At 63.8% G+C, this 23,481-nt stretch overlaps 1 protein-coding gene across 1 annotated transcript; it reads left to right on the top strand.

Moving 5' to 3' along the window:
• Positions 1-2,768: 2,768 nt before the first annotated feature.
• Positions 2,769-23,183, top strand: MAPK8IP2 (mitogen-activated protein kinase 8 interacting protein 2). Its single transcript, XM_063395014.1, has 11 exons — positions 2,769-2,990; positions 3,201-3,446; positions 5,679-5,781; positions 6,988-9,147; positions 10,216-10,291; positions 12,930-13,099; positions 17,133-17,242; positions 18,781-18,900; positions 19,939-20,009; positions 21,082-21,180; positions 22,221-23,183. Exons 1-11 carry the CDS (start codon positions 2,784-2,786, stop codon positions 22,291-22,293), a joined length of 3,435 nt encoding a protein of 1,144 aa, XP_063251084.1. The 5' UTR covers positions 2,769-2,783; the 3' UTR covers positions 22,294-23,183.
• The last annotated feature ends 298 nt before the right edge of the window (positions 23,184-23,481 follow it).

Raw genomic sequence — 23,481 nt, 5'->3', positions numbered from 1 at the left:
ACCCTGAAACCCCAAAGGGCTCTGAACCCCAAAGGGTTCCACCCCCCAAAGGGCTCTGCACCTCTGTATCCCATAGCTCTGCACCCCAAACTCCTCTGCACCCCACATTTCTGTCCCCCAACATCCCAGGGCTCTGCACCCCACAGGACTTTGCACCCCACCGTCCCAGGGCTGTGCACCCCGAAAGGCGCCGCTCCCCAGCACCCCGGGACCCTTCACCCCGCAGCCCCCGGGCTCCCCAGCACCCCGGGACCCTTCACCCCGCAGCCCCCGGGCTCCCCAGCACCCCGGGACCCCTCACCCCGCGCCCCCCGGGCTCCCCGGGACCTTCACCCCGCAGCCCCCGGGCTCCCTGCTCCTGCCCGGCCCTGGGGCCCCCGCCCGGCCCCGTTCCCGCCCAGCCCCGGGCCCGTCTCTCCCTTTTCCGCCGCTTTTGCCCCAAATCTGCGCGGATTCGGCGCGGCCGTGCCCTACTTCTGGGAATTATGGGATTAGGGGAATCTTCCTGCGGGAGCCGGCAGCAGGCGCGGCCCCGTGCGGGCCGGGGGCTGCACGGCGGGGGGACAGGGGACAGCCCCCAGCCCCTTGGGGTGTCCCCAACCCCGCAGAGGCTGGGCGTGGGGTCCCGCTGGTGCCTGGGTACTGCCACACACCCCTGGGGACAAGCTCGGGGTCCTGGGTGTCCCCAACCCCATGGAAAAAGGGTCGTGCTGGCACCTGGGTGCTGCACACCCCGGTGGGGTGGGCTTGGGGGTCCTGGGTGTCCCCAGCCCACAGAGGGTGGGCTCAGGGTCGCGCTGGCACCTGGGTGCTGCCACACCCCCCTGGGGTGGGCTGGGGGGTTCTGAGTGTCCCCAACCCCACGGAAAAAGGGTCCCGCTGGTGCCTGGGTGCTGCCACACAGCCCTGGGGACAAGCTCGGGGTCCTGAGCATCCCCAGCCCCACAGAAGGTGGCAGAGGGTCCCACTGGTGCCCAGGTTGCTACTGGGGGACTCTGAGTGTCCCCAAGCCCAGGAAAGGTGACCAGAGGGTCCCTCTGTCACCTGGGTGCTGCCACAACCCCTGGAGTGGGCTGGGGGATCTTGAGTGTCCCCAAACCTATGAAGGGTGACCAGAGGGTCCCGGTGGCACCCAGGCACTGCCACACACCCGTGAGACCGGGCTGGGGTGTCCTGGGTGTCCCCAGCCCCACGGAGGGTGACCAGAGGGTCCCAATGGCACCCAGGCCGTATCTGCCACCCCACCGAGCCCCCCTGATCCCCAATTTCTGTCTCCCGGCCCCGATCCCGCCGGGATTCCTCCCACCCCGCTCTCCCTGCGGGAGCCCCTGGCACTGGGCCGTGGTTTCCATGGCACCCCCGGTCCCTGGAAGGCACCAGGGCCCAGCAGGGTCACAGCCTGGGTCCCCTGTCACCCCCAGCTACGGTGTGACACCCCGGTGACACCCTGGGGTCACCCCAGAGCTGGCCCTGGTCCCTCCGGGGACACTGCTGGCACAGGAATTTGGGACACGCGGTGGCCGTGGCACCTCCGCCCAGCCGGGTGCCACCGCCTGGGGACAGCGATGTGGTGACGTGTGCCTGTGGCTGTGCTGTGCCAGCACCCAGGGGAGTGGTGCCAGGTCCATGTGACACCAGAGGTGGCAGGGTTTGGTGCCAGGTCCGTGTGACACCAGAGGTGACAGGAGAGTGATGCTATGTCTGTGTGACACCCAGAGGTGACAGGGCTGTGGTGCCATGTCCATGTGACACCCAGGGGTGACAGTGTTACAGTGGCATGTCCTCGTGTTATGTGATGTGTCCCTGTGGTTCCTGTGCCAGAACCCAGAGGTGACAGGGTTTGGTGCCATGTCCGTGTGACACCAGAGGTGACAGGGATTGGTGCCATGTCTGTGTGACAGCAGAGGTGACAGTGATGCCATGTCCATGTGACACCAGAGGTGACAGGGTTTGGTGCCATGTCCGTGTGACAGCAGAGGTGACAGTGATGCCATGCCCGTGTGACACCAGGGGTGACAGGGATTGGTGCCATATCCATGTGACACTACAGGTGACAGTGTTGTGGTGCCATGTCCATGTGACACCAGAGGTGACACGGTTTGGTGCCATGTCCGTGTGACACCAGAGGTGACAGGGATTGGTGCCATGTCTGTGTGACACCCATAGGTGACAGTGTTTGGTGCCATGTCCGTGTGACACCAGAGGTGACAGTGTTGTGGTGCCATGTCCATGTGACACCAGAGGTGACAGGGATTGGTGCCATGTCCGTGTGACACCCAGAGGTGACAGGGCTGTGGTGCCATGTCTGTGTGCCACCAGAGGTGACAGTGATGCCATGTCCGTGTGACACCAGAGGTGACAGGTTTGGTGCCATGTCCATGTGACACCAGAGGTGACAGTGATGCCATGTCGTGTGACACCAGGGGTGAGACAGTTTGGTGCCATATCTGTGTGAAACCAGAGGTGACAGGTTTGGTGCCATGTCCATGTGACACCAGAGGTGACAGTGATGCCATGTCCATGTGACACCAGAGGTGACAGTGATGCCATGTTGTGTGACACCAGGGGTGACACGGTTTGGTGCCATATCTGTGTGACACCAGGGGTGACACGGTTTGGTGCCATATGTGTGTGACACCGGAGGTGACAGGTTTGGTGCCATGTCCATGTGACACCAGAGGTGACAGTGATGCCATGTCCATGTGACACCAGAGGTGACAGTGGTGCCATGTCCGTGTGACACCACAGGTGACAGTGTTTGTCACCATGTCCCTGCTGCTCCCATGGCACGGTGCCAACCCCCGGATGTCCCCGCGGTGTCCCTTGTCTGTCGCGGTGCCGTGCGGGCCGGGCTGTCCCTGAGGCGTGTCCCCGCTGTCCCCAGGCCCCCCCAGGACATCAGCCTGGAGGAGTTCGATGACGAGGACCTGTCGGAGATCACGGACGACTGCGGCATCGGCCTCAACTACGACTCGGACCACTACGAGAAGGTGCCGGTGGCCCTTGGGACACCGCGGGGACACAGCGGGGACGTGGCAGTGGCACCACCCTGGCGTCTCTCTGGGGGCACTGGGGATGTGCTGGGGGGTCCCTGTCCCCTCTCACCCGCCCCGCGGGGGTCGGGGACGCCGCCAGCCCTGGGGGGTGGCAGGGGATGACCCGTGGCTGTCCCCGTGTCCCTCACACGGTGCCACCCGCAGGACTGCCTGGTGCTGGAGCGCGGGGAGCAGCCGCACCCCGTGTGCACCTTCCAGGACGACTTCCAGGAGTTCGAGATGATCGACGACAACGACGACGACGACGAGGAAGAGGAGGAGGAGGAGGAGGAAGGCAACGAGCTGGAGGTGCCGCCGTCGCCCTCGGCCTCGCCCATCCCCTCGCCCGCCCTGGAGGAGACGCAGAAGCACCGGCCCACCACGCTGAACCTGACAGCCCCGGGCACGCAGGTGAGGCTGCGGGCGTGGCCTCCCCCCTGGGGACACTGTGCCCTCCCTGGGGACACTGTGGGGTCACTGTGCCCTCCCTGGGGTCACTGTGGGGTCACTGTGCCCTCCCTGGGGTGACTGTCCCCTTCCCCCCTGAGGTCTGTGTCCCCTTCTCTCGGGGGTCACTGTCCCCCCCCCCAGGGGTCGCTGTCCTGTCCCCCCCCAGGGGTCTGTGTCCCCTTCCCCCCTGAGGTCTGTGTCCCCTTCTCTCGGGGGTCACTGTCCCCCCCCCCAGGGGTCGCTGTCCTGTCCCCCCCCAGGGGTCTGTGTCCCCTTCTCTCGGGGGTCACTGTGCCCTCCCCCCCTGAGGTCTGTGTCCCCTTCTCTCGGGGGTCACTGTCCCCCCACTGGAGTCACTCTCCTGTCCCCCCCCAGGGGTCTGTGTCCCCTCCCCCCAGCGATCACTGTCCCCTTCCCCTTCTAGGGTCTGAGTCCCTTCCCCTCCCCGTGTCACTGTCCCTCCCCCTCCAGTGTCACTGTCCCTCCCCCCCGGGGTCACTGTCCCCTCCCCTCCAAGGATCTGTGTCCCTCCCCTCCCCGGTGTCACCGTCCCCCCGCTCGCCTCTCTTTATCACTGTCCATCCCCCTTGGTGTCACCGCCACCCCCGCCCGCTGTCACCGCCCCTCCCCGCGGTGTCACCGCCCCTCCCCCGTGTTTCCCCGTCCCTCGTGCCCGTCCCCACGCCGTGTCCCCTCCTTTCCCCGCTCCCGGGGCTCCCCCCGGGGATGTCGCCGCGGGGGTGTCGCGGTGTCCCCGCGCACGCGCCGCCGCAGTGCGGGGGCAGCGCCGCTCGCAGCGGCCGCGGGCGTTGCTTGGGAACCGCGGGGCCCGCGGGGATTTCGGGGGCCCCCCCTTTTCCCGGGAGGCTCCCGAGCGCTGCCGGGCTGGGGGGGCTCGGGGGGTGGCGGTCACCGCGCGGGGACACGGCCAGGGGGTCCGGCCCGGCCCGGGGGTCCCGCCCAGCCCGGGGGTCCCGCCCGGACCTGCCCCATTGGGGGTCCCGGGTGACATCGCGGTCCTCGTCCCTGTGTCCCCCCAGAGCCCATCCGTGTCCCCCCATCCCCTGTCCCTGTCCTGTCTTTGTCCCTTCCAGCACCCTTCACCCGTCCTCCCAGAACGTGTCCCCATCCCTGTCCCCAGCCCCTTCATCACCCACTGCCATCCCCTCCGCTCCTTGTCCCCTCCAGGACCCATCCCTGTACCCCCCAGCATCCATTCCCATTCCCATTCCCATTCCCATTCCCATTCCCTGTCCCCCCTAGCATCCATTCCCATCTCCCCCCACTCCCATCTCTCCCCCATTCCCATCCCCCGTTCCCCTCCCTGTCCCCTCGGTGTCACCCCCAGGCCCTGTCAGCCCCCCCCGGTTGGTGCCCGGTGCCTCCGGCCGCGCTCCCTAATCCCGGGATCCGCCGGGATCCGCCGGGATCCGCCGGGATTAGCACTGCCCGCGCTTCCCACCGGGACTAATCCGCAGCTGCCGGCGGGACATTCCCGAACATCCCGGGGGCTCCGGGCATTCCTGGGGGGGTCCAAACATCCCGGGGGGGTCCAAACATCCCGGGGGGGTCCAAACATCCTGGGGACTCCAAACATTCCTGGGGTTCTGAACATCCTGGGGGGGCTCCGGGCATTTCTGGTGCTCCAAACATCCCAGGGGCTCCGAACATTCCAGGGAGGGTCCAAACATCCAGGGGGGCTCCGGCATTCCCGGGGCTCTGAACATTCCTGGGGACTCTGAACATTCCTGGGGGTTCTCCAGGCATTCCCAGGGCTCTGAATATTCCCGGGGGCTCTGAACATTCCTGGGGGCTCCAAACATTCCTGGAGGCTCTGAACATTCCTGGGGGTCTCCGGGCATTCCCGGGGCTCCCGACACCCCCGCGGCTCCGGGGCCGGCTCGGGGGTCCCTCTGCGGGGTGGGGCCGTGCCCGTGGGGTCGCACCCGGGGGTCCCGGGGTCAGCACCGGTGCTGGCTCTGTCCCCGCTGGTGCTGGCTCTGTCCCCACCGTGGGCACCGTGCCCCCCTCGCCGTGCCTGGCAGGGATCCCGGGATGGCGGCCTGGATCAGGACAAGCCCCGCGCCCCAGGCACCCCCGGCGCTCCCCCCGTGTCACCCCAGTGTCCCCCCTGGTGTCCCCAGCGGGTCCCGGGGGTGGCACCCGCTGAGTCCCGCTCTGCTGTCCCCGCAGGATTCCCTCAACAACAACGGCGGCTTCGCCCCGCCCGCGCCGCGGCCCAGCTGGCAGGACGCGCTCCTGCACTCCTCCTCCTCCTCCTCCTCCTCACACACCGGTGAGCGGGCGGGACAACGCGGGGACAGCGCGGGGACAGGGTGACAATGACAGTGTGACAGCGCGGGGGGACAGCGGGGGGACAGTGACAGCACGGGGGGACAGCAACAGCGCTGGGGGACAGTGGAGGGACAGGGTGACAGTGAGAGTGTGACAGCGGGGGGACAGTGACAGCGCGGGGGGACAGTGGGGGGACAGGGTGACAATGACAGTGTGACAGCAGGGGGACAGCGGGGGGACAGGGTGACAATGACAGTGTGACAGCGCAGGGGGACAGCGGGGGGACAGTGACAGTGTGACAGCATGGGGTGACAGCAGGGGGTGACAATGACAGCAGGGGGTGACAGTGTGACTGTGAAAACGAGGGGGGTGACAGTGGGGGGGTTGTGACAGTGACAGTCTGACAGTGTGGGGTGACAGCAGGGTGTGACAGTGACAGTGGGACAGTGGGGTGTGACAGTGACAGTCTGACAGCGTGGGGTGACAGCAGGGTGACAGTGTGACAGTCTGACAGTGACGGTGTGATAGTGACAGTGTGACAGTGACAGTGTGACAGCGGGGTGTGACTGCAGAGTGTGACAAAGACAGTGTGACAGTGGGGTGTGACAGTGACAGTGTGACAGTGACAGTGTGACAATAACAGTGTGACAGAGGGGGGTGACAGTGGGGGGTGACAGCGGGGTGACAATCTGACAGCGGGGGGTCATGGGGGTTGACAGTGTGACAGTGTGACAGCACGGGGTGACAGCAGGGGGTGACAGCGACAGTGTGACAGCGACAGTGTGACAGCGACAGCGTGACAGCTGGGCGTGATAATGGGGTGTGACAGCGGGGTGTGACAGGGGGGTGTGACAGTGGGGTGTGACAGCGGGGTGTGACAGTGGGTGTGCCATGGGGCTGTGCCAGGACGGGTGTGACAGTGGGGTGTGACAGTGACTGTGACAGTGGGTGTGCCATGGGGCTGTGCCAGGACGGGTGTGACAGTGGGGTGTGACAATGGGGTGTGACAGTGCTGTCACGCCATGGGGCTGTGCCATGGGACTGTGCCAGGACGAGTGTGACAATGGGGTGTGACAATGGGGTGTGACAATGGGGTGTGGCAGTGCTGGCACGCCGATGGACCGTGCCATGGGACTGTGCCATGGGGCTGTGCCAGGGCGGGCGTGGTGACCCCGCAGTGACCCCGCTCCGTGTCCCCTCCCCGCAGGACACTCGTCCCCCCACGCCTGCATCCTGGACGGACCCTGCCTGGAGAGCCCGCCGGGCCCCGGGGGGGCTCCCCGCTCGCTGCCGCCCTCCCCCCTGGACTCGCAAGGCAACAGCCCCGAGTCCGCGGCCCATGGTAACCCAGCGCCGCCGGGAGCCGCGCCCGATTTTAACATGAACCTCATCTCCGCTGCGCTCCGAGCTCCGCTCTCCCCGCCGCGCCCCCGCCAGCCGCCCCCGCCTCACCCCTGTCTCTCTCCAACAGGGCCCGCCGCTCCCCCCGGCGCCCCCGACGCCGCCCCCCCGCCCCCGGCCGCCCCCCAGGCCCCCACGCAGCCCCGGGGCGGCAGCGGCAGCCCGGGGTCCCCCCGCCCGCAGCCGCAGCCCCCGGCTCGGGCTCCCGCGGAGCCGCTCAGCTCCGACGGGGAGGGCGCCCGGTCCGGCCGCGCCGCCAGCGTGCGCGGCCACCCCTCGGGCTCCTCGGAGACCACCTCGCCCTCCTCGGACCCGGGCATCGAGGCCGACCTGACGAGCCGCGCCGCCAAGGCCTTCCTGCCCGGCGGGCGGCGCGGGGACGAGCTGAGCTCGCCCGGCTCCGACTCGGACGGGGAGCTGGAGGCGGCTTTCGCCGGCGGGCGCCTGGTCAGCAACATGATCTCGTCCATCTCGGAGACCGAGCTGGACCTGAGCAGCGACAGCAGCAGCGGCCGCTCCTCGCACCTCACCAACTCCATCGAGGAGGCCAGCTCGCCCGGCTCCGAGGGGGAGCTGGAGCCCGAGCTGGACGCGCCCGGCCTGCTGGGCATCAAGGACTCGCTGCTGCTGGACAAGGGCAAGGAGGACGACGAGGAGCCGGCCGAGAGGGGCCCGCCGGAGCGCGGCGTGGTGCGCAGGGAGAGCCTGGCCGAGCTGAAGATGGACGCCTACTACGACAGCCTGGACCCGGCCGACGGCCCCGCGCCCGAGGGCCAGACCGACGTGTCCGGCGCCAGCCCGCTGGACCTGAAGATCGACCCCGACCACAGCCTGGAGAGCATCCGCCGCTCCTTCTACCTGCCCGTGGGGCCCAAGCTGATGCCCGAGGCGGACGAGGAGGACAACAGCGAGTACGACTCCGACTCGGAGTCGGAGCCCGACCTGAGCGAGGACTCGGACTCGCCGTGGCTGCTCAGCAACCTGGTGAACAAGATGATCTCGGAGGGCTCGTACCCCATCAAGTGCCCGGACGAGTGCTTCCAGAACAGCCACTCGCTGTGCGACACCATCTCGCCCGCCTCCGACCTGGAGCCCGAGATCCTGAGCGAGGCGCTGGACGAGGAGCCGGCCCCGCGGGACGCGGCGCTGGGGGACGCGGCGGGGTCGGCGGCGCGGTGCCAGCGCGGCGCCATCGAGCTGGTGGACATGGAGACGCTGCGCAGCTCCCTGGCCGAGGCCGAGCACGCGGCCGCCGAGCCGCCGCCGGAGCCGCCGGCCGACGAGCCGGGGCCCTTCCTCTTCCTCAGCAACCCCACCAACGACACCATCGCGCCCGTGTGCCCCGGCCGCCCCGTCGCCCTCGACCGCCTGGACGCCTCCGAGGTCCTGGCCACCTTGGGCTGCCGCCCGTCCCCGCCGCCACCGCGGGTGTCCCCCGGCGGCGAGGCCGCCGTCACCGGCCGCCCCACCAGCCCCCGGCGCTGGGCCCTCGACGGGGACCTGGACTCGGGCGTGCTGGAGGCCGACTCCATGATCGACGACGTGCGGTTAGCGCCCGACGCCGATCCCGCCGCGCTGGACGTGTCCACGGCCAAGACCAACCGCGGCTTCGCCATGGCCTTGGAGGAGGCCGAGGCGGCCTCGCGCCGGGGCAGCCCGGCCGGGGAGGCGCCGGAGCCGCCGGAGCCGCCGGCGCTGGACGAGTCGCTGGCCTACGACTCGGTCAAGTACACGCTGGTGGTGGACGAGCACACGCAGCTGGAGCTGGTCAGCCTGCGGCGCTGCACGTCGGTGCTCAGCGACGACAGCGACATCCTGAGGGCCTGCGACGACGACGTGGCCTTCGGGGACGGGCTGGTGGCCCCCGACGGGCGCAGCTCCTCCGAGGACTCGTCCCCCGAGGCCGACCTGCAGTTCTCCAAGAAGTTCCTCAACGTCTTTGTCAACAGCACCTCGCGCTCCTCCAGTAAGTGGTGGTGTCCTGTTGTGACATATCGTGACATGTCGTGACATGTCGTGACATATCGTGACACATCGTGACATATCGTGACGTGTCACGGTGTCCTGGGGCCTGCCCTCTGTGTCCTGCCCCGGCCATTCCTGTGCGCCCTCTTGTGGCGTGTCACGATATGTCTGGGATGTCGTGACATGCGCCACGCTGTCCCGGCTCTCCTCACTCCAGCTGTGCTCCTTGTCTTGTCCCTGGCACCATTCCTGTGTGCTGTGTCATGTCACTGCATGTCACGATATGTCACGGCATGTCGTGACATATCACAGGAGAGGGGGTGGTGACCACAGGGGCGCCCAGCCCTGCTCTGCTGGGCAGGGTCCAGATGGGACCCCCGGAGGGTTCTGGCCCCGGGAGTGCCCCACAGGGACATGGCCGGGGATGTCCCCATGGGGGTGGCAGCTGTCCCCTGTCCCCTGGGGGTGGCAGCTGTCCCCTGTGCCCCTGGGATGGCAGCTCTCCCCTGTCCCTGTGGGGGTGACAACTGTCCCCTGTCCCCTTGGGAGTGGCAGTTGTCCCCTGTGCCCATGGGGGTGGCAGCTGTCCCTGTGCCAATGAGGGTTGCAGCTGTCCCCCTGGTGGTGACAGCTGTCCCCAGTGGCCCTGGGGGTGGCAGCTGTCCCCTCTGCCCCCTGGCATGGCTGTCCCCTGTGCCCACAGGGTGGCGGCTGTCCCCTGTGCCCACAGGGTGGCAGCTGTCCCCTGGGGATGGCAGCTGCCTCCTGTCCCCCTGGGGTGGCAGCTGTCCCCTGTCCCCTGGCATGGCTGTCCCCTGTCCCCCTGGGGGTGTGGTGGCTGTCCTCTGGCATGGCTGTCCCCTGTGTCCATGGGGTGGCAGCTGTCCCCTGTCCCCTGGGGGTGGCGGCTGTCCCCTGTCCCCTGGCATGGCTGTCCCCTATCACCCTGGGGGTGGTGGCTGTCCCCTGTCCCCTGGGGGTGGCAGCTGTCCCCTGGGGATGGCAGCTGTCCCCTGTCCCCCTGGGGGTGGTGGCTGTCCCCTGTCCCCTGGCACGGCTGTCCCCGCAGGCACAGAGTCCTTCGGGCTGTTCTCCTGCATGGTGAACGGTGAGGAGCGGGAGCAGACCCACCGCGCCGTCTTCAGGTGAGGCCACCCAGGTGACACCCACGGGCACCCCAAGGGACCCCCGGCCCCTGCTGGGGACACCCAGGGCCACCCCCAGTGCCACCCCAGTGCCACCCCAGGGCCCCCTGCCTGCTCCCGGTCCCCCTGGGGTGGCTGTCCCTGGGCTCTGGGGGTGTCGCGTCCCTCAGGGCACCCCACAGGTGCCACAGGGGTCTGGGTTTGGGGGTGACCAGGAGGTGAAGAGGGGCACAGGGCAGTGGATTTTGGGGTGACCAGGAGGTCAGGGCTGTGGATTTTGGGGTGACCAGGGGCACAGGGCTGTGGATTTTGGGGTGATCAGGTCAGGGCTGTGGATTTTGGGGTGACCAGGGGGTCAGAGCTGTGTTATTGGGGTGACCAGGGGGTCAGGGCTGTGGATTTGGGGGTGACCAGGTCAGGGCTGTGGATTTTGGGGTGACCAGGGGGTCAGGGCTGTGGATTTTGGGGTGACCAGGGGGTCAGGGCAGTGTTATTGGGGTGACCAGGGGGTCAGGGCTGTGGATTTTGGGGTGACCAGGGGGTCAGGGCTGTGGATTTTGGGGTGACCAGGTCAGGGCTGTGGATTTTGGGGTGACCAGGAGATCAGGGCAGTGTTATTGGGGTGACCAGGTCAGGGCAGTGTTATTGGGGTGACCAGGGGGTCAGGGCTGTGGATTTTGGGGTGACCAGGGGGTCAGGGCTGTGGATTTTGGGGTGACCAGGGGGTCAGGGCAGTGTTATTGGGGTGACCAGGGGGTCAGGGCTGTGGATTTTGGGGTGACCAGGGGGTCAGGGCAGTGTTATTGGGGTGACCAGGGGGTCAGGGCAGTGTTATTGGGGTGACCAGGGGGTCAGGGCTGTGGATTTTGGGGTGACCAGGGGGTCAGGGCTGTGGATTTTGGGGTGACCAGGGGGTCAGGGCAGTGTTATTGGGGTGGCCACCAGGGGTGTGGATTTGGGGGGTGATGATGACCTGAGGGGTGCAGATTTTGGGGTTTGGGGTGACCAGGAGGTCAGGGGTGTGGATTTGGGGGTGACCACCTGGGCGGTGTCTTTGGGGTGACCAGGAGGTCACCAGGACAGTGGGTTTGGGGTGACAATGACCCGAGGGGTGCAGATTTTGGGGTTTGTGGCTGACCAGGAGGTCAGGGCAGTGTCTTTGGGAGGTGACGATGACCTGAGGCGTGCACATTTTGGGGTTTGGGGGTGACCAGGAGGTCAAGGGTGTGTTTTTGGGGTGACCAGGGGGCCAGGACCGTATCTTTGGGGTGACAATGACCCGAGGGGTGCAGATTTTGGGATCTGTGGCTGACCAGCAGCCCAGGGCAGTGTCTTTGGGGTGACGATGACGATGACCCGAGGGGCGCCATGCTGCGTCCCCACCCGCATCCCCACCCTGTGTCCCCATTCCATGTCCCCATCCCACGTCTCCACTGGTGTCCCCACCCCATGTCCCCATCCTGCGTCCCCACCTGTGTCCCCACCCGTGTCCCCACGTGTGTCCCCACCCCATGTCCCCACCCGTGTCCCCACGTGTGTCCCCAACCTGTGTCCCCATCCCGTGTCCCCATCCCGTGTCCCCATCCCGTGTCCCCACCCCGTGTCCCCACCTATATCCCCACCTATGTCCCCACCCGTGTCCCCATGCCGTGTCTCCACGCCGTGTCCCCACCCTGTGTCCCCGTGTTCCCACCCTGTGTCCCCACCTGTGTCCCCACGCTGTGTCCCTGTGTCCCTGTCCCGTGTCCCCACCCCGTGTCCCCTTGTCCCGACTCCGTGTCCCCCCGTGTCCCCACGCTGTGTCCCCGTGTCCCCACGCCTTGTCCCCATGCCGTGTCCCTGTGTCCCCACCCCGTGTCCCTGTGTCCCCACGCGGTGTCCCTGTGTCCCCGTGTCCCCACACCGTGTCCCCATGTCCCCGTGTCCCCACGCCGTGTCCCCGTGTCCCCACGCCTTGTCCCCATGCCGTGTCCCTGTGTCCCCACCCCATGTCCCCGTGTCCCCACGCCGTGTCCCCGTGCCCCCGTGTCCCCATGTCCCCGTGTCCCCGTGTCCCCACGCCGTGTCACCGTGTCCCCACGCCGTGTCCCCGTGCCCCCGTGTCCCCGTGTCCCCACGCTGTGTCCCCACGCCGTGTCCCCATGTCCCCGTGTCCCCGTGTCCCCACACCGTGTCCCCGTGTCCCCGTGTCCCCGTGTCCCGGTGTCCCCACGCCGTGTCCCCGTGTCCCCACGCTGTGTCCCCGTGTCCCCACGCTGTGTCCCCGTGTCCCCACGCCTTGTCCCCATGCCGTGTCCCTGTGTCCCCACGCTGTGTCCCCACGCCGTGTCCCCTTGTCCCCACGCCGTGTCCCCGTGTCCCCACGCCGTGTCCCTGTGTCCCCGTGTCCCCACACCGTGTCCCCGTGTCCCCGTGTCCCCGTGTCCCCGTGTCCCCACGCCGTGTCCCCGTGTCCCCACGCCGTGTCCCCACGCCGCGTCCCCGTGTCCCCACGCCATGTCCCCGTGTCCCCACGCCGTGTCCCCATGCCGTGTCCCTGTGTCCCCATGCTGTGTCCCCACGCCGTGTCCCCGTGTCACCGTGTCCCCGTGTCCCCATGTCCCCGTGTCCCCACGCCGTGTCCCCGTGTGTGTCCCAGGTTCATCCCGCGGCACGAGGACGAGCTGGAGCTGGACGTGGACGATCCGATCCTGGTGGAGCAGGAGGAGGACGATTTCTGGTACCGCGGGTACAACATGCGCACGGGCGAGCGCGGCATCTTCCCGGCCTTCTACGCGCACGAGGCCGCCGCGCACGCCCGCGACACCGGTACGCACCGGGACGGGTCCTGGAAGGGTAAAGAACCCGCCGGGACGGGCTGGGGACGGGTCCTGCAAGGGTAAAGAACCCGCTGGGAAAACGGGCCCTGGAAGGGTAAAGAACCCGCCGGGATGGGGCGGGAAAACGGGGCCTGGAAGGGTAAAGAACCCGCCGGGACGGGCTGGGGACGGGTCCTGGAAGGGTAAAGAACCCGCTGGGAAGGGCCGGGAAAACGGGGCCTGGAAGGGTAAAGAACCCGCCGGGACGGGCTGGGGACGGGTCCTGGAAGGGTAAAGAACCCGCTGGGATGGGCCGGGTAAAACGGGGCCTGGAAGGGTAAAGAACCCGCCGGGATGGGCTGGGGATGGGTCCTGGAAGGGTAAAGAACCCGCCGGGACGGGCTGGGGACGGGTCCTGGAAGGGTAGAGAACCCGCCGGGACGGGCTGGGTAAACGGGTCCTGGAAGGGTAAAGAACCCGCCGGGGCGGGCTGGGTACGGGTCCTGGAAGGGTAAAGAACCCGCTGGGAAGGGCCGGGGATAGGTCCTGGAAGGGTAAAGAACCCGCCGGGATGGGCCGGGAAAACGGGGCCTGGAAGGGTAAAGAACCCGCCGGGATGGGCTGGGGACGGGTCCTGGAAGGGTAAAGAACCCGCTGGGATGGGCCAGGAAAACGGGGCCTGGAAGGGTAAAGAACCCGCCGGGATGGGCTGGGGACGGGTCCTGGAAGGGTAAAGAACCCGCCGGGATGGGGCGGGGATAGGTCCTGGAAGGGTAAAGAACCCGCTGGGACGGGCTGGGGACGGGTCCTGGAAGGGTAAAGAACCCGCCGGGAAAACGGGTCCTGGAAGGGTAAAGAACCCGCCGGGACGGGGCGGGTGAAACGGGGCCTGGAAGGGTAAAGAACCCACCGGGATGGGCTGGGGATAGGTCCTGGAAGGGTAAAGAACCCGCCGGGACGGGGCGGGTGAAACGGGGCCTGGAAGGGTAAAGAACCCGCCGGGATGGGCTGGGGATAGGTCCTGGAAGGGTAAAGAACCCGCCGGGACGGGCTGGGAAAACGGGGCCTGGAAGGGTAAAGAACCCGCCGGGACGGGCTGGGGACGGGTCCTGGATGGGTAATGAACCCGCCGGGACGGGCTGGGATGGGTCCTGGAAGGGTAAAGAACCCGCCGGGACGGGCTGGGGACGGGTCCTGGAAGGGTAAAGAACCCGCCGGGACGGGCTGGGATGGGTCCTGGAAGGGTAAAGAACCCGCCGGGACGGGCTGGGGACGGGTCCTGGAAGGGTAAAGAACCCGCCGGGACGGGCTGGGGATAGGTCCTGGATGGGTAAAGAACCCGCTGGGACGGGCTGGGGACGGGTCCTGGAAGGGTAAAGAACCCGACAGGACGGGCCAGGTAAAACAGGTCCTGGAAGGGATAAACAACCCACCGGTACGGGCCAGGGCAGCAGGGATACCCCTGGAGTTATGGGTCCTGGAAGGGATAAAGAACTCTGTCCCAGCTGGTTTGAACAGAAGAGATCCCCCAGAGTTGTAAGGGACAGGTCCTGGAAGGGTAAAGAGCGTGGCTCCAGATGGGTTCAACAGGAGATATTCCCCAGAATTATCAAGGATAGGTCCTGGAAGGGATAAAGAACCCACCGGTACGGGCCGGGTAAAACGGGGAATACCCGTTATCAGGGATGGGTCCTGGAAGGGATAAAGAACCTGCCGGTACAGGCTGGGCCAGCGGGGGATACCCGTTATCAGGGATGGGTCCTGGAAGGGATAGAGAGTGCAGCCCCAGCTGGATTCAACAGGAGATATCCCCCAGTGTTATAGGTCCTGGAAGGGATAAAGAGCTCTGCCCAGGCTGGGTTCAGTGGGAGATGTCCCCCAGAGTTATCAGGGATAGGTCCTGGAAGGGATAAAGAGCTCTGCCCAGGCTGGGTTCAACGGGAGATGTCCCCCAGAGCTATCAGGGATAGGTCCTGGAAGGGATAAAGAGCTCTGCCCAGGCTGGGTTCAACGGGAGATGTCCCCCAGAGCTATCAGGGATAGGTCCTGGAAGGGATAAAGAACCCTGCCCCAGCTGGTGTGAACAGAAGAGATCCCCCAGAGTTACCAGGGACAGGTCCTGGAAGGGATAAAGAGCTGTGCCCCAATTGGGTTTAACAGAAAATACCCCCCAGAGTTATAGGTCCTGGAAGGGTAAAGAGAATAATAATAATAATAATAATAATAATAATAATAATAATAATAATAATAATAATAATAATAATAATAATAATAATAATAATAATGATAATAATAATAACAATAATAATAATGATAATGATAATAATTATAATAACAATAATAATAATGATAATAATTATAATAATGATAATAACAACAACAATAATAATAATGATAATAATAATAATAACAACAATAATAATAATAATGATAATAATAATAATAACAACAACAACAACAACAACAATCCCTCCAAATTATTATAATTGTAATTAAGGAGCTTTCAGGCGAAGATTTGGGAATAGGAATAGCAGTTCTTTATTAGGAATATTAAAAATAAAAATGCAGGAGGATAAAAAAACCCAAACCAAACAAAAAAGAAAACCCTGAGTCAGACACAGCCTGACTCTGTTAAAAATAATTAAAAATAATAATGAGAGCCATTATTTTAAATAAAACAGGCAATAAAATAAAAATTTATTTAAATATTAATAGGAATACGAATATAAATATAGATATAAATATAGATATAAATATAGATATAAATACAAATACAGATATATAAATATAAATATAAATATAAATATAAATATAAATATAAATATAAATATAAATATAAATATAAATATAAACATAATATACATATAATATAAATATAATATACATATAATATAAATATAAATATAAATATAAATATAAATATAAATATAAATATAAATATAAATATAAATATAAATATAAACATTTATTTATTATATATATAATACATAATAGCAAACCCCTACATAGGTATTTAATAAGAAATTACAAACTACTACAGCAAAATAATTTGCAAAAGTTAGAAATTATAACAACAGCCATTATTTTCAATAAAATGTATTTAATTTTCAATAAAAATGTATTTAAAAACGTATAAATGATATAGATATATAGATATATAGATACTGATATACACATTGGTATAAATATATAAATATAAATATAAATGTAATTGATCCTTATAATATAAATATATTCATATTTTACATTTAAAATATAGCCCAGATTTTTTTAATAAAACCCCCAATATTTTAAATAACTACGTAGTTATTTAAAAAGAGCCATTATTTTCAATAATATAGCAAATAAAATTAAAAAGTATTTGAAAATATATAAATAATACAGATATGGAGATAGATATAGGTATAGATACAAATACATAAATACATAAATAAATACATAAATACATACATAAATACATAAATATATTTCTATAGAAACATATCAATATAAATATAATTGTAAAAATAATTGCAAATATAAATATGAATATAAATATGAATATAAATATGAATATAAATATGAATATAAATATAAATATAAATATAAATAAATATAAAAATAAATATAAATATAAATAAAAATAAATATAAATATAAATATAATTGTAAATATATATGATATATATAATAACTATATATATTTATTATATATTATAAATATATTATATGTATTTTATATATTCATATATTTCGTATATTCATATTTCGTATGAATATATTCATATATGAATATACGAAATATATGAATATACGAAATATATAAATATATATAAAATATTTTAAAAAGCTATAAATAAACACGTAATTAATTCTTACAATGGAAACATAGGAATATTTAATATTTAAAATATAGCCATTTTTTCAAATAAAAAAGCCAATATTTGAACTCCCGCTGTAGTTCTTTAAGCAGCGATTACAGAGCCCAGCAGCAGGGCGGTGCTAATCAATCCCCCGCGTTAATTGCCGTTAATTGGCGTTAATTACCGTTAATTACTGCGTTAGTGTCGCGGCGGAACCCGCGCTGGCTCGAGCGCTTCACCGTGCAGTTCCTGGGCTCCGTGGAGGTCCCGTTCCACCAGGGCAACGGCATCCTGTGCGCTGCCATGCAGAAGGTGCGACCCTGGGGACACCTGGGGACACCTGGGACACCCCTGGGACACCCCTGGGACCCTGGGGGACACCTGGGTGACACCCCTTTGACACCCCTGACCATTCCCTGACCATCCCCTGGGAACCCCTGGAACACCCCTCGGACCCCCTGGGACCCCCTGGGACCCCCCTGGGACACCTGGGGACACCTGGGACACCTGGGGACACCTGGGGACACCTGGGACACCCCTGGGACCCTGCGTGACACCTGGGACACCCCTGGGACACCCCCGGGACCCCCTGCGTGACACCTGGGACCCCCCGGGACCCTGGGGGACACCTGGGACACCCCTGGGACACCCCCGGGACCCCCCCGGGACCCTGGGGGACACCTGGGTGGCACCTGGGGGACACCTGGGACCCTGGGGACCCTGGGGGACACCTGGGTGACACCTGGGACACCCCTGGGACCCTGGGGGACAGCTGGGTGACACCCCTGGGACACCCCTGACCATTCCCTGACCATCCCCTGGGAACCCCTGGGACCCCCCTGGGACCCTGGGGGACACCTGGGTGACACCTGGGGGACATCTGGGGGACACCTGGGACCCCCCTGGGACCCCCTGGGACCCCCCTGGGACCCCCTGAGACCCCCTGACCCTGCTGGGACCCCCTGTGACACCCTGGGATCCCCTGGGACCCCCTGGGACACCCTGAGACCCCCTGGGACCCCCTGGGACACCCCTGGGACACCTCTGGGACCCCCTGACCACCACTGACCCCGCTGTGACACTCCCTGAGACCCCTGTGACACTTCTGACACCCCCTGACCACCCCTGTGACCCCCCCGACCCCTCCTGACCATCCTTGACCAATCTTGACCGCCCCCGACTCTGCTGTCCCCCCATGACCCCACATGACCCCCTCTGACCCCGCTGTGACCCCCCCTGACCCCTCCTGACCCCCCCTGACCCCTCATGAGCCCCCCTGACCCCTCCTGACCCCCCCTGACCCCTCATGAGCCCCCCTGACCCCTCATGGCCCCGCTGTCCCCCACCCTGACCCCGCTGTCCCCCCATGACACCGCTGTCCCCTCCCCATCATCACTGTGACCCCCTGACCCCCCTAACCCCACTGTGTCCTCCCTGACCCCTCACTGTCCCCGTGACCCCTCTGTCCCCGTGACCCCTCTGTCCCCGCTGACCCCTCGCTGTCCCCGCTGACCCCTCACTGTCCCTGTGATCCCTCACTGTCCCCGTGACCCCTCGCTGTCCCCGCTGACCCCTCGCTGTCCCCCCTGACCCCTCACTGTCCCCGTGACCCCTCGCTGTCCCCCCTGACCCCTCACTGTCCCCGCTGACCCCTCGCTGTCCCCGCTGACCCCTCGCTGTCCCCGCTGACCCCTCACTGTCCCCGCTGACCCCTCTGTCCCCGCTGACCCCTCGCTGTCCCCCCTGACCCCTCTGTCCCCCCTGACCCCTCGCTGTCCCCGTGACCCCTCTGTCCCCGCTGACCCCTCGCTGTCCCCGCTGACCCCTCGCTGTCCCCCCGCTGTCCCCAGATCGCCACCACCCGCAAGCTGACCGTGCACCTGCGGCCCCCGGCCAGCTGTGACCTGGAGGTGACACTGCAGGGCATCAAACTGATCCTGACCGTCAGCGAGTACAGCCCCGAGCACGAGGTCAGGGACAGGAGGGGACAGGAGGGGACAGGAGGGACAGGAGGGGACAAGGGGGCACAGGAGGGGACAGGGGGGACAGGAGGGACAGGGAGGGAGAGGTGGACACAGAAGGAGATGGGGGGACAGGGGGGACAGAAGGGGACAGGAGGGACAGGGAGGGACAGGGGGTGTCCAGGAGGGGACATGGGGGGACAGGAGGGGACAGAAGGGGACAGAAGGGACAGGGGGGAGAGGTGGACACAGAAGGGGACAGGGGGGACAGGAGGGCACAGGGAGGAACAGGGAGGGAGAGGTGGACACAGGAGGGACAGAAGGGGACAGGAGGGGACAGGGGGGACAGGAGGGGCAGGGGATGGACAGGAGAAGGTTTGGGGGTGACCAGGAGGGGAGGAAAGGGGGCCTGGGGGTGCCCAGGAGGGGACAGGAGGTTTGGGGGTGACCAGGATGTGATGAGGGGTGCAGGGATTTGGGTTTGGGGAGCAAAAAAAGGAGATTTGGGGGTGACCAGGAGGGGAGGGGTGTTTGGGTCTGGGGGTGACCACAGGAGGGGACAGGAGAAGGTTTGGGGGTGACCATGAGGTGAGGGGTACACGGGCCTGGGTTTGGGGGTGACAGGAGGGGAGGGGCTGCAGGGCTGTGGGCTTGGGGGGCTTGGGGGGACTGGGAGGTGAGGAATGTGGGGGGTGGGTTTGGGGGGTGATGAGGGGTTCAGGGGTGTAGATTTGGGGGTGAACACGAGGTCAGGGCTTTGGGGGGCTGAGTTTGGGGGGCAAGGAGGTAACGAGGGGCTCAGGGTCTGGGTTTGGGGGTGACCAGGACAGGAGGAATGTGGGGGTGGGTTTGGGGGTGCTGGGGGGCTCAGGGAATGTGGGGGTGGGTTTGGGGGTGTCGAGGGGCTCAGGCTCTGGGGGGTGCCCGGCAGGTGAGAGCTTTGGGGCTGTGGGTTTGGGGGCCGGTGCTGAGGGGGGGGACACAGATTTTGGGGGGCTCGGGGCACCCCGCCCTGACCGGAGCCCCTCTCGCCCCGTCCCACCCCAGTTCGAGCGCTGCAGCCACTTCTTCCAGATGAAGAACATCTCCTTCTGCGGGTGCCACCCCCGGAACAGCTGGTGAGACCCCCGGGGCACCCCAGGGACCCCTGCCCCACCCAGGGGCACCCCAGGGACCCCCGCCCTGCCTGGGGCACCCCAAGGGACACCCCCATCCCACCCATCGGCACCCCCAGGGATCCCCCACCTAACCATGAACACTGCAAGGGACCCCCACTCCATCCAGGGGCACCCCAGGGACCCCTGCCCTGCCTGGGACTCCCTGAGGGATCCCCACCTCACCCAGGGGCACCCCCAGGGATCTCCATCCTGCCAGGGACACCCCAAGGGACCCTCACCCTATTCAGGAACACCCCAAGTGACACCCCCGCCCCACCTAGGGGCACCCCGAGGGACCCCCACCCCATTCAGGGGCACCCCGAGGGACCCCCACCCCACCCAGGGACACCCCAAGGGTCCCCCACCCTGCCAGGGGCACTCACAGAGCCCCTCCTGCTCCCCCTGGAGTGGCTGTTGGGGGCTCTGGGGCCCCCCTGAGCCCACCTGGGGCAGTTTTGGGGTGCCAGGGCAGGTTTGGGGTACCCGGGGCAGGTTTGGGGTGTCCCCCTGAGCCCACCTGGGGCAGGTTTGGGGTGCCGGGGCAGGTTTGGGGTGCCGGGGCAGTTTTGGGGCACCCCCTGAGCCCGCCTGGGGCAGGTTTGGGGTGCCAGGGCAGGTTTGGGGCGCCCCCTGAGCCCGCCTGGGGCAGGTTTGGGGTGCCGGGGCAGGTTTGGGGCGCCCCCTGAGCCCGCCTGGGGCAGGTTTGGGGTGCCGGGGCAGGTTTGGGGTGCCAGGGCAGGTTTGGGGTACCTGGAGCAGTTTTGGGGCGCCCCCTGAGCCTGCCTGGGGCAGGTTTGGGGTACCCGGGGCAGGTTTGGGGTGCCGGGGCAGGTTTGGGGTGCCAGGGCAGGTTTGGGGTACCTGGAGCAGTTTTGGGGCGCCCCCTGAGCCTGCCCGGGGCAGGTTTGGGGTGCCGGGGCAGGTTTGGGGCGCCCCCTGAACCCGCCTGGGGCAGGTTTGGGGTACCCGGGGCAGGTTTGGGGTGCCAGGGCAGGTTTGGGGCGCCCCCTGAGGCCGCCCCCCAACCCCGCAGCTATTTCGGGTTCATCACCAAGCACCCCGTGCTGAGCCGCTTCGCCTGCCACGTGTTCGTGTCCCAGGAGTCCATGAGACACGTGGCCGAGTGTGTCGGGTACGGACGGGGGACAGGGGGGGACATTAGGGGACAGGGGGGACACGGGGAGACAGGGGGCACGGGGGGACAGGGGGCATGGGGCATGGGGGACATGGGGATGGCTGGGATGGGGCTGGGGGGGCAGGGGCTGGGGATTGGGGCAGGAGGTTTTGGGGGGTCTGGGTGCCAGGGGATTGGGGGTGCCAGGGGATTGGAGGGAGCAGGGATTGGGGTGTGTGAGTGGCAGGGAATTGGGGTGCCAGGGGATTGGGGTGCTGAAGGATCAGGGTGCCAGGAGTTGGGGGTTCTTGGGGGTCTTGGTGTCGGGGATTGGGGGTGCCAGGGATTAGAGTCTGGGTGCCAGGGGATTGGGGGGGGTCTGGGTTCCAGGGGATTGGGGGTTCAGGGGGCTGAGGGTGGGGGGTGTGATGTGGCTGGGGGTGCAGGGTGGTCTGGGTTCCAGGGGATTGGGGGTTCAGGGGTGCTCTGGGTACCAGGGGATTGGGGGGGCAGGGATTAGGGGTGCCAGGGGATGGGGGGGGGTCTGGGTGCCAGGGGATTGGGGGGTTCAGGGGGGTCTGGGTGCAGCCATATGGGGCGCAGGGCGTCTGGCTGTGCTGGGGTTCACGGGGTGCAGAGGTTTGGGGTGCTGAGGGCTGGGTGCTGGGGCTCTGGGTGCCAGGGGACTGAGGGTGCTGGGGCTGTGCCAGCTTTGGGGGGCTGGGGGGGAGGGGGATTTGGGGTCTGGGGGTTCTGGGGTCCGGCTGTGCCAGCTATGAGGGGCTGGGAATTTGGGGTCTGGGGGTTCTGGGGTCCGGCTGTGCCAGTTTTAGGGGGCTGGGGGTGTCAGGGTTCCAGCTGTGCCAGCTTTGGGGGGCTGGGGATTGGGAGTCTGGGGTTGCTGGTGGTCTGGCTGTGCCAGCTTTGGGGGGCTGTGCCAGCTTTGGGGGGCTGTGCCAGCTTTGGGGGCACCCCCCGGGCTGTGGGGGGGTCTCAGGGGTCTGGGGGTGCCCTCCCTGCCCCCCTGCCCTCCCTGAGGCCCCCCCGCCCCTCCCCAGCCGAGCGTTTCAGGAATATTACCAGGAGCACCTGGAGTACGCCTGCCCCACAGAGGACATCTACCTGGAGTAGGGGGCACGGCCACCCCGAACCGCCCGGGGGCTCTGGGGACACCGGGGACTCTGGGGGACACCCCAGGGGCTCCGTGTCACCCCAGGGTCTCTGTGTGACACATAGGGGTTCCGTGTCACCCCAGGGTCTCCGTGTCACCCCAGGGGCTCCGTGTGACACTCGGGGACTCTGGGGGACACCTGGGGACTCTGTGTGTCACCCCAGGGTCTCTGTGTGACACCCCAGGGTTTCTGTGTGACACTCAGGGGCTCGGTGTCACCCCAGGGACTTTGTGTGACACCCAGAGGCTCTGTGTCACCCCCAGGGACTCTGTGTCACCCCAGGGACTCTGTGTGTCACCCCAGAGGCTCTGGCTGACCCGCGGCCCCCCCGGCGCCCCCCGCCCACCCCCGCTGCCTCTCGGGGGGCCGGGGGTGTCCCCTCTGGGGGTGACACGGCCCGGCCGGGGGTGACACGGCCACAGCAGCCCCCCCTGCATGAGCACGGCCAGCCCGGGGGGGGCCCGCGGGTCTGGGGGCTCCGGGGGGGTCCGGGGGGGTCCGGGGGCAGCTCGGGGGGGGGAGAGGGGCACCCCCAAACCCGCGCTGCCCCCCAAAGGAACGGGTCCCCCCCCCTCCCGGGTGTGCTGCCCCTCGTGTCGGTGTCCCCGGCTGTCCCCTCGGGCCCCGGGGGGGTCCCGGGGCCGCCCCCTCCTCACTGCTGTGCCTGGTGGTCCCCGCTTCGGCCCCGCCGCCCAGCGCTATCGTGACTTTACCGCCACCCGCTCGATGTCCCGATATTTATCTGTAACTCAGCAGCCAGAGGAGCCCCCGAGCCACTGTGCCAGCCCCGGTTGTCCCCACGCCGTTGTCACCCACTTGGTCTTTCAATAAAATATATGCTTGGTGTGAGCTGGGGACACTGCGGGGACACTGAGGGGACACTGTGGGGGACAGTGTGGGGACACTGTGGGGGACAATGTGGGGACACTGCGGGGGACAGTGTGGGGACACTGTGGGGACACTGCGGGGGACAGTGTGGGGACACTGCGGGGGACAATGTGGGGACACTGTGGGGGACAGTGTGGGGACACTGCGGGGGACACTGTGGGGACACTGAGGGGACATTGCGGGGGACACTGCGGGGACACTGCGGGGGACAATGTGGGGACACTGCGGGGGACAATGTGGGGACACTGCAGGGGACACT

Source organism: Prinia subflava, chromosome 4 (genome assembly GCF_021018805.1).
Source record: "Prinia subflava isolate CZ2003 ecotype Zambia chromosome 4, Cam_Psub_1.2, whole genome shotgun sequence".
In the NCBI taxonomy this organism is placed as follows: Eukaryota; Metazoa; Chordata; class Aves; order Passeriformes; family Cisticolidae; genus Prinia; species Prinia subflava.
Note: the sequence above shows the minus strand (reverse complement) of the source record. Positions and strands in the feature narration are given on the sequence as shown.

Coding starts and splice junctions, on each gene's coding strand:
- MAPK8IP2 (XM_063395014.1), top strand. CDS start 2,784: ATGGCACGGTGCCAACCCCCGGATGTCCCCGCGGTGTCCCTTGTCTGT. Junction 13,100..17,132: donor CGCGCACGCCCGCGACACCG/GTACGCACCGGG, acceptor TTACTGCGTTAG/TGTCGCGGCGGAACCCGCGC. Junction 20,010..21,081: donor TGCCACCCCCGGAACAGCTG/GTGAGACCCCCG, acceptor CCAACCCCGCAG/CTATTTCGGGTTCATCACCA.